The sequence below is a fragment of the Galleria mellonella genome, unplaced genomic scaffold (assembly GCF_026898425.1).
Source record: "Galleria mellonella isolate WM207_F2 unplaced genomic scaffold, CSIRO_AGI_GalMel_v1 utg173, whole genome shotgun sequence".
In the NCBI taxonomy this organism is placed as follows: Eukaryota; Metazoa; Arthropoda; class Insecta; order Lepidoptera; family Pyralidae; genus Galleria; species Galleria mellonella.
Genome location: NW_026442016.1, coordinates 5,809,499 through 5,825,108, shown reverse-complemented (window position 1 = coordinate 5,825,108; position 15,610 = coordinate 5,809,499). Strand labels below are relative to the sequence as shown.

The window sequence follows — 15,610 nt, the reverse complement described above, 5'->3', positions numbered from 1 at the left end:
TTCGGAAAAACTACGTCACATCTTTTTATTCAAAATACCTCAGAATTTGAAGACGAAGATTTTAACTAGTGTGTGTTGCCAGTAATGACTTATGGAACCGAAACACGATCCTACACGGTTGCTCATATGTAAAAACTTTAAATTACTTAGTAGGTTATGGAGAGGGCTATACTTGGAATCTCTGCGTGATAAAATCCGATATGTGGATATCCGCAAAAGAACCAAAGTCACCGACATAGCTCGAAGGATAAGCAAGCTGAAATGGCAATGGCAATGTGTCACACAGCTTGAAGAACCGACAATCGATGAAGAAAAAAATTATTGAGTGGCAACCCCGTACTCAGCAAACGCAGTATAGGACGACTCACTACTAGATGGAGCGATGACATCAAATGCATTGCAGGGAGTCAATCAAATGTATGCAAATGACTCAGGACCGTTCGTTATGGCAGGCATATAGGCCTGTATAGGTCTGCCGAATATTCAGCAGTAGACAGATAATGGTTGAGATGATGACGATGAATGGACTTTAAAAATTATGGCTCTATGTAAAAACATAGTTAATAAAGGACTACTTTTAATAAAGCACAATCATTTCGGTGTAATTTTTTTTTTCAAATATTATATCTTATCAAATCTCTATTAAAGATCTATTATAAATTTAAAATAAGTTTTTGAATTTTAAGTTTTCAAACATTATCGTAATCAAATTTATTATTGGTAAGATTGTTGCTATTTTATTTATTTATTTAAACTTTAATGCACAATGACATAAAATCGGACGGTGTCCTCTACTAGTCAGTTTTTAATGTATTATCTCATTTGTACGTACTATAAATTATTACAAAATAATAATTTTATTAACTAAAATGTTTACAAACTAAGTTATATTTTATTTATATTTATTTATTTATATACTTTTGTACATTCACTTTTAATATAGACATTAGCATTTTAATTTCTATTATTGTATATTCTATATGATAGTGTTGTTTCAATAAGGTAAATTAAGTTAAAATCATGTTACAAGCGCGATCATAGTATACTTTGTTAATATGCTTCATCGTCGTCAAGATAAACATAATAATAAGAACATTATCATTGTACCACGTCGTGCAGCACGAGATAATGGTGATATAATATACCTACTACGAACGAGACAAAAAAGGAGATGGCAGCATTGATTAATAATATAAATAATCGTAGCAATCCATAATAAAAGATCAAAACCATAAATTTAATCTCATTTTAGTTTATAGATCAAAATTACTAAAGTTAAAGTAAATTGTTAAATCTTATAACACTATAAATACTATTACAGTGTTATAGGATTTAATAAATTTCATTTAAGTAGGTATAAATAGACTTAACAAAAAAAAACTATTGCACAGATGATATCTTTATATTAACTGATAAAACAGATAGTTTTACCAACAATGTAACAGATTCGTGTCAAACCTAGATCATAACAATTACTTATAACACTATACAAACGCAGGTATTAAAACGTAATTAAATAAACTTATCTCTAACTATAAATAAATTCATCTACAACTACAACAATCAAAACACACTTTTTAATATACATAGAAAATTTCTTATTCCTGTTGTACCGTCGCAATTAATAGAATTAGCTATCGTTTTATTTCTACTGGTATAATTTCTAGCTCTGCTGTTGCTATCAGGCAATATTGCATTAGATATATTAGATTGATTTGAAAGCCAAGCAGTCCATCTGTAGTCAAAATTGGCTGGGTCTGCCTCTATTTGTATATTTAGTGGGCCTCTTCTTCTTTGCATTGCCCAAAGACCGCGTAGTCTACTTGTTAAAAGAACAGCAATTTTATTGGCTCGCTGCCAGAGATCACGACTCTCACTTGGATCACGACGAACATTAAAAAGGCAGCCGCGAGCTGAAATAAGAAATCTGTGTAAATTGCAAAAATATATTGAAAATAGTTAAACAAAACTTGATTTTAGTCATTTAAACAACGAAAAATATAATAATATGATGAATTGAAACCTAATTATCATCATGTCAAAAATGTAACAAATTAGAGAGATGCTGTTAAATTTTGTACTTAAAAAAGAGAAATTTATAAATCTGAACAAGCACAATTTGAGCGAAAATTTGTACAAGCGCATGAATAGATAGAAGAAGCATGCATAGAAGCTGTGCTTACATGAATGTGATTTGGTTTAAAATATGTGACATGGCAATGAAATTACAGGATATGATCGCTAACATTTTAGTCATCCAGACAGGAATAGTATAGTATGAATGTGAATAGTATAGTATTCAAGTTCCTTTACTACTACATATGTAAGGAACTTTGCTAAAGAGTGAAAGATATAAATTATATTATTTCAATTACTTACTAAGAGAAGGGAGACAAGGTGTACTATCTCGTATTGGTTCTTCTTGTCTAATAGTTGCTGCAGCGCGCATAGCCTTAACTTCATCAATATCTAAATATAGTCCCATATATTCAAATATCCTTGCAATGTCACATGACCTTAGCGATGGAAAATATTCCGGCGCCTTTTCCTTATTAATCAAAAGATCGGCGCCATAATAATTATTGCTCAAGCCCGTAACATTTCCAACAACTATTTTATAATCCCCTGCTCTATAAGCTGCATATGTATTTCTGTCACTATCTTCAACAGTTATAAGAACTTCTGTGCGTTTAGATATACCATCTTGTATAATTGAATCCCACTGATTTACGCCATCAATTTCAGTTATCAGGCGACCCCCAGCCGCTGCTGTTAAGGTAGGTAACCAATCGGTAACATGCATCAAACCATCCCAGACTCTGGGCCTAAATGATGAATGCCATATAAAAGCAGGTACTCGTACGGCCCCTTCCCATGGAGTTTCTTTTAATCCCCTAAAGGGCAAATTTACTCCCCAATTGTTATTTGCACCTACTGTCGGAGACCCATTATCGGAAGCAAATATAATGATTGTATCATCTAAAATATCTTTCTCAGCAAGGGCACGTACTATTCGCCCAACGCTCCGATCTATTTGAGTGACAATTTCTGGAATAAAAAGTGATATGAAATGCATTCCAAAGTAAATCTTATGAGATCGGGTATGTAGTTTTGGGAACTTTTTATTTTTATTAACTTACCAGCATAAAGTCTTCTATTTGAATTAGCTATATGTCTGTGTTTCACTGTGGTGTGAAGTGGTGGTTGGAGAATTCCTCCGGTATTACCAGCGTGAGGCGCGTTATGGGTCACATGGAGAAATAGAGGAACCGATGTGTTGTGCCTATTAATTACTGAAATTATTATTTTTAAATATATTTATTTTAATTTAATTATAGCTATCTATCTAACCTATTTAAGAGCTGCGCTCTTGTTGGTGGAGCTCAACTATAAAGCTATTATAGCTACTTAATCAAATATAGTAAATCACATATTCTGTTGAATAAGTATTTTAAAATCATGCCAATACACAATTAACATATAACTAACTTCAAAATATTTAAAGAATAAAATATATAATAGCTGGAATATGATGTAAAAAAATATACTTGTAATTACTTTTAACTGCTCTATCAGTTAAGGCGTCGACTATATAACGCTCTTCTTCATCTTGTGGTATATCGTTGTCATAAAGATCCAATCCAAAGAGAATGCGTCCATCAGGCCACTGCAAAGTCAAAAGTATGTATATACTCGTACATAAAACTAACTTAATATATAATTAAATATAAACGCGAACTGAAGTCACGCGAAAAATAAGTGATGTTGTTTTTCCATTTTTTTATAATATTCTAAATAGAAATAAATTAAATTATTATACGTCATTTCAATAAAATGTTTAAACAACTTGTAAATCGCTTATTAAATAAACAAAACGTATTACATTTTGTTTATTCAGCAAAATATTAAATAAATATTCTAACTGAATAAAATATAATGCAAATAGATATAAATAAATATAAATAAACTATATTTATGAATTAAAAGTGATAAATTATTAAACTTTATTGTTAGATTTTATTTACATTATTAGACATTTTAGAAGATGTTATGCATGCGTACATCGTAATTTATCTGAGATATGGCAAACCTTTAAACAATATAATGTGAAAATGAAATGCAACTATGGCAATAATGTGATAAATTTGAATATCGATTAGGTCAGATATCTATAATAATTAGTTATTTTCACTTTTTCAATGACGATATCAATTATCAGGATTTTAATGTCTTACCGTTTCGACCTTATTATAAGTGTAGTAGTCAATAAAACCCCCTCTCATTCCGTAATGAGTATCATATCCTCTTGATGTAGGGTAATATTCTTTTCTGGACATCCCAACATGCCATTTTCCCACCAAATGTGTGGAGTAACCGAGCTCTTTCATATACGATGGAAGAAGGCGTTCCGTTAAAGGAATACCTCTGTCTTCAGAATTAAATAAAGGTGTACCATGCATACCTGAAATTAAGGAAATAAATATTTTTGAAATAGCTAATTGTTATTATTAAATATATTTTTTATGGTATAACTATAAAAATAATGGTTGAGACTACTCTTACTTTTTTAGTAATAAACTTTCATATTAAAATTTGAAGTTTAATATTAGATCCTGTGCCAAAAAGAAAATATTAGACTGAATAATATTTAACATTTCTTCTTCTAGTTTAACTGTTTAATTAATTTAACTGTAAAAATTAAGATTGGTTATGATATGACGACTGATATATGTATACGTATATGTGTGTGTATATATATATATATATATATATATATATATATATATATATATATATATAACGCGCCCTAAGTGACTGCTACTCCTATTTAATTTCAAAGGTCATTCTGATTACTTTTTTTGGGTCAAAGTTGTGAAAGTTACTAACCTTGATACTTAAAATGTGTTGTGACACTTACTTTTGAAAAAAATTATAATGTACCTATTGGAATAAAGCTTTTAATTGCCTATTTTAATCCATATTTTCCGTTAAATTATTCACTACTATTTTTATTAATTATTAATTTAATTTTTAAAAAAAAATCTCGCTACCTTTATACAAATCCTAAATAGATACAAAAAAATGTTACAACAATCATAATAAACTTTTATTGCGCACTAAATAAATAAGAACATTTTTATGCAGGTAATGTGCTTTAGCAAATGATAATCTCATCGCTTAAAACGAACAACCTAAAATACAAATCGTTAGTATCTAAAGCAATCTACCCAATTATAATATCACGAGTTTGTTTCTGGTTCAATAATTTAGATATTAACTAGTGCTTGTTATCAATTATGTTGGAGAGAACTGAAATTAGTAATCGTGTTAATAAACTCCATCTAATCTATTCTACGTGTTGTAATAAAGACGGCTTCTTAATATCACTGCTGTAGAAAACAAACCAAAATGAGAAAATGAGGATTTGCATTCGTATTGACGCCGACCATTAGCTTGAAGAACCGATATCCAAGAGCAGAGAGCTTTAAATATGTTAGAGGTACTTATCCAATGTATACAAGTAACTAATTGCCATTACTTGTAACAATCTACAAAAGGCCTACTAGTCTTAGCAGTGAACAATAGAAGACTGACATGATGATGATAATGTTTGACGAGATTAAATGCAGGACAGACTGAGAACTGAGTTAAATGAACTAACTTTGCAGAACTTAGCTCATTTAGCATAAATCTATCTAAGCAAGTAATAATAATACTGACTAAGAATAATAAGAAAGAAGTATAAGCGAAAGATATCAGAGGGAGACTTTGTACAAAAGTCGATTGCTTGGGTACCTCTTCCATTACATACCATTCGTGTTTCAACCGTGAAGCAGTAGTGTTTGCATGGCTGTGTTTCGGTTTAAAGGGTGGGATATGGCGTGAATTTACTAGGTACAGAGAAATAACATCTGAGACCTCAGGAATGGCAACGCATGGGGGATATCATGGGCGAAACAGTATACTCTGTTATGTCCATGGTGCTCATGTCTATAGGCGACGGTTACCACTTTCCATCAGGTGGGCCGTCAGCTTGTTTGCCATTCTAAGTTGTATAAAAAAAAGGCACAGGTTACCAATTGACACTTGAACCTCCCCTCGCTAAACAATACTTAGTTTAGCTATCATTGTCGAGTTAACTTACATAGTTCGCTTAACTTAGCTCTTTTATTCGGACTATGAACTGATGTATACGACTGGACGAAGTTAGGTTCGCAATGTGATTTGCACTTAAAATGTATTAGTATAGTCGTACACGATACTAAAATTTGTGAGAGAAAATAAAATACAATTGGTATTAAAACGCCCTGAATAAGTCTTATGAAATAAATAATAATAAAAATACCATTACCCAATTATTATTTTTAAAAAGGATATTTGTTTCATAATTAAAGTAACATTACTAAAAAAGACTTTCAAATTACAACTGCTCATTTTGTACTTGTAATCGGGAAAGTACGTGGGCGACTTACGCCATATTACATTATTCCAATAATGTGATCTTGACCCTAAGTAAACATTCTCAAGATTTGCACTACTTACCAATAATATTTTATTATCGTAATTATACGTACATATGTAACAAATTTATTAAATTATTTTGGAAAACTTTTCTATGGGTAAAAGTCTATATTTAAAATATGAATGAGTTTGAATAAAATATAACGGCAGATAACAGAAATAACTATACATGTCACATTTTGTATCATAAAAACTTTATGTAAATATTCTCTAGTCTAATGAATATTTTCCTATGTACCTACTATGAAGATACTCTCACTTTGCCATAGATTTCGATTAACCATAAATAGTCTCTGAACTTACCCAATCTCATGGGATATTTTCCAGTAAGCAAAGCAGTACGAGCTGGTGTACAGATTGCTTCGCTATAATAATGCTGAAGAATAACACCATGATACGCCAGAGTGTCGATGTTTGGTGTCAATATCTGATCTGAGCCGTGAAACGACACGTCGTTCCAACCCTGAAATCATAGTACTCGTATACAATATGTCAATTATACTGTATTTTTTTATTCATAAATAACATTTTTTTTATTTGCTCTTCCTTATTTTTTATTTTCCATTTTGTTTTCTTATAGAATTTTTTATCCCATAAGAAAATAAAAAAGAAGGAAGGCAGAAAAAAGACACAGAAATTAAATTAATATTTAAAGTGAAATTCTTTACTGCATCAATAATTAATACCTAAATAATCCATTTTTTAAATGTAATAATTTGTTTAACGACTCAAATCATCACAAAATTTGGTATACACGTAATATATAACATAGAGATAGAGAGAAAAAACAGGTACAAAATCCATATTAAACTTAAAAGCAACTAAAATGAATAAGCACATTTTATCAATTCTCATATAAATTATCCAATTACATAGAAATAACAAATATAATTTTAAAAGCACATAAAAGTAAATAGCACAATCTCAAGAATTTTTCAGACAAAATATAAAATCTTAAATTTTCCCATAGCATTTGTATTGTATCGACTTACATTATGTAAGTTATATATAATACATTTACTATTTTAGTACTGTAGCGAACTCTTTGCTACATTTTTATATTCTTATTGTCATTCGAAATTTATATATTTTTTTGACATATTGTTTTTACATATTGTTCAAATATATTTTGCTAATGTCTCTCTCCTCATCTTTTCTGTAGTTTTCTATTCTAAAATCCTATCATTGCATATTAAAAGTATTATCTCCGTTTCAAGTACTTTGGAAGAAATAATAAAGAGTATCTGTTTATCTATGTCAGAAGTAGAGACCTTATTATTAGGTACAAATTAAAGTCTCAAAGTCTCTAAATATTTATCTAGAATATTTTTTTAAGTTCTTTTTGTCATAAATTAATAAGTTAAAACATTTCCCTTTATTTGATCATTAATAGTTTACTGTCTAATTAAAATGTCTGTTTAAAATAAAGCATATGTAGCACGTTATACGTGTATGTCTATGAGTAAAGCAAGTTCAAAATTATTCTTCGCTACCAGATAATAGTTACTAAACAGTTGTAACTATTATTGTAACTGCCTACTAACAGAAAAGTTATTGGACCTCTAAACTAGTTGCGTGCAGATCAGGTTTGTTATTGTGCAACAAGGAACTCCTGTTTAGAACAATAAGATATTCTCAATTACTTTCAATGGCACAAGGTTTGGATAATTATCAAGTTAAATTGTATATTTATTCGTAGTTTACACAATAAGGTAAACTTACTGCTACTATATAGTGCCATGGTATACTTACGTCCATAGATAAACGGAATAACTGATATGTCATATCACAAAATGTCTACCAGCATCCATTTTTAAAACATAGCAGAATAACGTGTTTATATTGATTATATTGGTGTTGACATAAAAAAATATGATAGCCCCTAGCATCATAACATGGTGGTACATAGCAGCATGTCAGTGAGAGATATAGAATAAAACAATAATTAATAGCTACCTGATTAAATGCATAGGTAGTTCATGCTATGTATTGTTATCGTCGTTCATTTATGTGCATTATGTGGTTTTCCAAATTTTTTGCATTTGAATGAAATAACTAGATACCTACTAAAAAAATAACCTCGCAACGCTCGTAGTACGATTTCGTTCGTTAGCAGCTATCGTTTAACGAGATTAAAAATCTCGTTGAACAGCTTTAATTGCGATCATTCTTTCGATTGACGATTGTAATAGTATCAACTTGAACATTTCCGTACTTCCGTAGAAACTTTATATAGGTACATAATTCTGTATTTAACATTTAGAACAAGGTAGTAAACAAAAAAATAGCTATATTTAAAAAAATAAACATGTATACAAGCTATAGTTACAATCGCTAGCACGACTTATGCCGTTTATTTTTTATTTATTTTTTTTACTTTCAAACTTTTAGCACATTATTTTATGTTCTTACATTTTACTTCTATATCTTAAACCAAATAAAAAACGTTGCTTACTTTAGAAAATATTAGAATACATTTCTGTATAAATTTCTTCTACATCAACAGCTATCTGTATCAATAATGTAAGTACTATATTTAGAAATAATAAATGTGAATGTGAATTCAGAAAAACTAATGTGTATATAAAATACAAATAAAAAAAATTGCATCCATCATGGATATAATCATAAAAAAATGTACTTATATTTTTAATCAAAATAAATGTAGACAATCATTTTGGCAGCTCGTGACTATCTTTGAACTGTTGTTTACTATTGACCTTTCATATTTCGTGGCGTAATTGTAACAAAGCCCTACCTAACCTTTATAAGTAGGTATCCAATAAAAGCCATAATAAAATAAGTAGATGTTATCATACTTAATTTTTCTATAACTTCCTGCTGAGTTTCTTTATGGAACTGATTAATATGTCACTATAGATTAGTTTATACAAAAATATTTGTCCATAACTACCTGTAGAACTTAATGCCATTTTTGTTTGGTTAGGACACAAAAATTTAGGGCGTTATGCTTCTACTTATTAATCGTACACAATATACACATTTTTTACTTAGATTACCTTATAGTTATATAATAAATATATTCCGTAACTAATATTAATAGATTTCGTAAATACATAATACTTATTTGCTGATACATGTCTTATAATTTAAAAAATATTAATCTAAAAAGTGTCTTACTTATCTAGGAAAAGTTTAATTAAAACCCGATCAACTTTTTAAGTGCGATCTGGTAATAAACAACAAAATACGACTATCTTTACAATATTTTATTTTTATTATATCTTTAGAAAGTATTAATAAGTAATTTAAAAAAACTAGCAAACTCAACAAATCCCTGTTATAAATGTGAAAACGTCTTAACGTCTCTGATTATAGATTATGTTCTGATTGTCTACATTTAGCCGTTAAAACATAATTAAGTCATAAACATCCAAACATCTCTATAAACTTTCGCATTTATAGTATTAGTAGGAAAGCTAGACACAAGACCATGACAAATGTTCACCAAAATTATGCAAATCGAGAACATAAAGTAACATGTTTTTTATACTTCTGGAAATGACAACCATACTGACTGTCCACCAGTTCTAAAATAATAAATGTTACTTTTGTATACAATGTAAAATATAAACAGCGTTACTTTTAAAAATCATGCTATTCGCTTCAATGCTTAGCTAATCAATTAATAAAATCCTTAACACGTTCATAGACACGCAACGGCTACCGTCGTAATAACAAACTTCTATTGTGTCTTGTTTAGCGTCGGTAAATGTGTTAATAACTTAATATAAAAACATCTTACCTATGTACAAACTTTAAACATTCAGTCACTAACCTGACACCCTAATTTTTTATCACTCATAATTACCATTTCGGTTTATAAATAAAGACGGTTGTATTTATGTATACACAGATTAATTTCTTTTTATGTTTCATAAATTTGGAATTGATAAATAGAGCGCATCAACTACAAGTACTTTTAAGTCACACTCATTTTTTTTTAATATTATTTTAAGGAATTTTACCTTCTTCAGATATATCAGACCTATTGTACCCTGAAGTGATTTCTCAAACAAAACTTTATCTACTTTCCCTAGACGCGGAAAGAGAAGAATTAATGGGCATCAATAATTTACAGAGATGTTCAAAAATTTCTGGTTTAAGTTCAGCTAACATAGATTGAATAAGACCAACATTCAATTTAAGTTAAAGTGGCGCATGAATTCTTCTCTTTCCTTCGTGTTAATATGACACTCTAATAGAATATGATGCCCATCATCGATGGTATTACAAGTTTGACAATGGGGTAACAAGGACTTTCCCATCATATGTACAAATTTTTTGATGGATATAACTACTAATGGTACGGGTATAATTATCATTTAATTATCATCTATTAACTTAACATACCGCAGAATTTTTTAAATTTATAAAATATAATATTAAAAATACATGTTTCATATATTTAACCAACTTCAAAAAGAAGGAGGTTCTCATTTTGATTGTATTTTTTTATCTTAGTTATCTCTGAATATCGTCAGTTTCAAACCTTTTTAAAAAAAAAAAATTATCTGAAAATATATACTTACAGATTGATCTCATGGAAATTTTATCAAAATCAGCTCAGTAGTTAGATCAAAATAACTGGTTTTGTCAAAAGTGAAGTCCGTTTTTTTTTTTTTGGGAGAAACACTCTTTAATTATTATATAGGCAAGTTTTAAATAAACCATTATACCGTATTGAATTATATTATAATATATGTGAAATATAATATTCTACTCCACTCATGCAAAGTTTTATGTTTAGGTTTTATGACAATTCTTTAATATAAACTGATGACGGTTTTCTGGATAACATTTACAAGAGAATGCAAATGTTTAATTTGACGGCTATTTTTACATAATATTGTTTTTCAGGCAATTACAATTGCTTAAATTTTATAAATAACATTTTTTTCTTATCAACTGCTCTTTTTTTATTAAATTACAACCATATAATATACAATACAATATAATTAAAAAAATATATATTTTGATATATTGTTTTGCTGTTCATGTTCAAAATAAAAAAAAAATTGAGTAACAATAATAATATAATAAGTTTTAGTACACATCAACCTTATATAAATATAAGAAATGTAATTTAATATAACATACCATATCGTCAACCATGATGAATACGACGTTAGACGAACGTGATGGATACCCCATTACCACTGATATTAAAGTAATGGAAGTCCAAAATTGTAATCTGAAAATTATAGAGCCGTATCTAAAATATCAACATTAGTACATAATAGAGTCGTAATTAATTGATTACCAACACTAATTAATTGAACAAATAGATCCTTAAATCGGATCTAATATCTAATACCTATCTCTGATCTGTTAAACCATTATAGTAAACTGTTTCAATAGCACGTATGTAGTAATTATTCTTGCGTTCAATTCTAATAACACAAATAAATAATCAGACAACCCTAAAGTTATATGAGTAATCAACGATAATAAAATTAATAATTACAGAATTGTTTTCACAATTTTATAATATACGCTCATAAGTAGGCATATAGCAATATGCTTTTGGAATATTTCACCGGTTCAAATGTATTCTATAAATTTTTCTATAATTCAGATTACTGAGTTTATATATTTCCAAAAGTATTAATTATAAACAAAAAAAAAATACAAATAGATATCTTCGGCGAAAGTAATCCCTGATGCGAGAGTTAGAGGTATTATTAGAGTGTTTCTATTGTGGCAAAGGTAATGAGGATATCCGCAGAAAAATCAAAGTAACCGATGTAGCCCGAAGGATAAATAAGTCGAAGTGGGGCAATGGTCTGGTCATGTAGCTCAAAGAACCGACAACCGATGGGGATGAAAGATTCTTAAACGGCGACCCCGTAAGGGCAAACGCAGTGTAAAACAATCCCTCCCCCCACCCACTAGTCACAGTAACGGCATCAAATGCATTGCAGGGAGTCAGTGAATGCAGGTGGCTCAAAACCGTTCCTTATGACATTTATGTGGGAGACATATATTTAGCAATAGATACCAGCTGATATGATAATAATATGGAAACTTAAATGTTAATACTCGATAGACAACGAGGTAGTGGATAAGCCTACCGCTATCACTTTAATTTGTCTGTCTGTTTCTCGTAAATGTATTGCCTGTAAGAGCTATCTGAAATTTTAATTCAACACAATCTTGTGTTGGTCAGATTCGAGTTCACCATTTTTGAGATCTAAGTCTTATAATTATGATTGTCATAAGTAATACGGATTTTCCCTGAATGATTCACATGTAAATTTATGTGATCCAATGTTGTAATTAAACCAATCAAGTGTATAGGTATTACCCGCACATGTATGTACATATATTTAAATAAAATACGCTACCCACTCGTTCTGTGTTAATTTGTTCTGATATGTTCATCTTAAAAAAAATGACAAAACTTTATTGGATACAGTAAAAACTATATTGGAAACTTTACTACGTATTTTTCCTATCAAGTTATTATTATTTTTTATTTAAAAATTCTCACTACTAAGACGCTGAAAACACTAAATATGGCATTAAATACAATAATTATATTTTCTATGCCTAAGATAATTTATACACAGCAATAAAAAATAAAATTTTATATCAAATCAAGACATAATATTATTCTTCCTATTATTCTGGAAATCTAAATAAATTTTAAAAAGTTGCTAAAACAATGGAGTTGCATTACTTATATGTCCGTATATCGAGTATATCGGTGAGATAAAATAATTAACTTAAAATGCAACTGTGAATAGATGAGTTTATTTACATCGATTTTTCTGTAAAGATCATAATTATATAATAGCTATATTACCATTAAACACGCTCTTTGTACACGTAATAATATATTATTATTATGAATATTATAATAAGTTGTTTAAAATTGAATGAATAATGACATAACAAATACTTTTTATACCGGTCAGTAAGCATGTTTCGTCACGCAAAGTCATGGGCATAATTAAAAATATAAATATAAAATAGAGATGTAATCAAGTATCCTATATTCATATAATATAGTAATTGAAAGAATAACTATCTCAGATCGTCAAACAGTCACTAAGCTTCACTAACACGGATTGCTTCATCCTTCTATCCTACTTCAAGTTATTATATAGATGGTATAGGATTTTATTTCGTTTCTCTTCTCCTGCATTGCACCTACTTTGCTTTTTACCCTTAATCGGCTTACAACATATACATAAGTAAGAAAATTATCTAAGAAAATATAGCTAATCTAATTAAAATTATGAGTAGCCAGTATCTTTTTGAAACTGATATTTCGAATTACAAATAATAACAATTTAGTATAATCTGGTTGCTATAATGGTGTTGGTAGCGTCAATATAAGAACTTTTTTCATCATATAAAAATCTAATAGTTGTCTCCTATTAGCCTTAGATTTATTTAACAGTGTCCTTGAATTGTATAGTGCAGCAGTAGAGCACGTAAAAGTACGCTCCGTGTGTGGTTCCGGGTTCTATTCTAGGTCAGGCCAATTTATAAAATGAACTCCCGTAAAATAATTTCATGGTGTTTTTCAGATTCTCTACTTTTTCATAATGTGTTGGGCTCTAAGTTTAAGATTGGAATAATAATATTGTTGAGTTCCTTAATTATATCTTTCATATATATATATATATATATATATATATATATATATATATATATATATATATATATATATATATATATATGTATATATATATATATATATATATATATATATATATATATATATTATTTTCAGTTTCAGTTTTATTTTTATAAAGAAAAACTAACTACTTATAGTAAAAATAAGTAAAAATTATTTCATTTCAATTATATTGTTAAATTTAATTATAACACTCACCTATGAATTACATATGGCATTTTGTCTATCCCAGTTTCACAATACCATTAACGCACACATTTAATATATAACAAATCTCAATTGTAATAAAAATGCTATGGTTCTTGTTTTAATTAACATTCAGGGCGACACTAAAACTTACAAAATGTTATATTCTCAGTTTCATAAGACATCGGTATTAAAAACTGTGAAAAGTAGCGGTGACAGTGAACCACTCAGTTGCAACGTTCAAACAATACAAACCAAGTTGCGTTTCTTATCCTTTGTACACGTGATCTCTGAAGTAGAGGTCTGGCTGCTATTGAAAATGCATGAATGAACTAGCTTCATAATATTACAGCTCAATACAACAGATACTGTTTGACAACAGGTTCCGTAGCCAAATAAAAAAATGACTCTCAGTTTCGCCCTATGTCTTTATATTACGACAATATTTGCAACTTAAGTCTAATCTTTATAGAAAGATCAGTACTTATTCATACTTAAAACAATATGTCCATACATACATTAAACCTAACGTGATTATATAGTTTTTATAAGACTGTATAAATTTTAAATGATGTTAAAAACGTAAACTGAAAGATCTTATCGCTTCACCTTTAAATTTTTACCACATACTCGTATGTAAAAATAAAATAAGACCAATTTAATATTTATTCTTATTTCATTTTATATATTCGATATTATTATATAATTATAATTAATTAAACACATATTCTTAACGAGATACTCGTATAGTGACGACCTCAAAAATACTGGTCATACAGGATCGTACTTTTGGGGAACTAAGAGAGAAGAGTCTTAGATGACAGGTCAGTTATAATAGTGATGATGATAAATACTGTATTAGTTTGCTTGCATAATATTAATAACTTACAGAGATGTCATCAGCCAAGATTAATATTTAAAATAAATACTACCTACAGTATTCTAATAATTTATAATACCTACTGGCTTATAATGGCTGATAAACTGCGGGTCGATTATTCTAAATAAATTACTGTACTACTTATTTATACTTATTTAGAGATTTTTGAGTATTTATAATTTATAAAAAATAATAATAATATATAACTACGAGATGCCACACGTACAATTATAAATACGCGACGTATTTTATTTTATATTCTTCTTCATAATATTTATTAATGTGAATTTGTAATAACAGCCTTTTGTCATGTTTAATTACAACAAATAACCTGAACATTATTTTGATCTTGC

The 15,610-nt window shown here is 28.8% G+C and overlaps 1 protein-coding gene across 2 annotated transcripts; it reads right to left on the bottom strand.

Annotated features, from left to right (window-relative positions):
* Positions 1–1,433: 1,433 nt before the first annotated feature.
* LOC113515565 (arylsulfatase B-like) lies at positions 1,434–14,610 on the bottom strand. 2 transcript variants are annotated; one of them, XM_026899823.3, is made up of 8 exons: positions 14,390–14,610; positions 11,644–11,737; positions 6,826–6,985; positions 4,236–4,462; positions 3,559–3,667; positions 3,141–3,293; positions 2,380–3,048; positions 1,434–1,913 (listed from the first exon to the last, which is right to left on the bottom strand). In XM_026899823.3, exons 1-8 carry the CDS (start codon positions 14,407–14,409, stop codon positions 1,564–1,566), a joined length of 1,782 nt encoding a protein of 593 aa, XP_026755624.1. In that variant the 5' UTR covers positions 14,410–14,610; the 3' UTR covers positions 1,434–1,563. The 2 variants fall into 2 exon arrangements, with proteins under 2 accessions (XP_026755624.1, XP_052749238.1); XM_052893278.1 differs by lacking the exon at positions 11,644–11,737 and having other exon boundaries at positions 14,390–14,428.
* Positions 14,611–15,610: the final 1,000 nt, after the last annotated feature.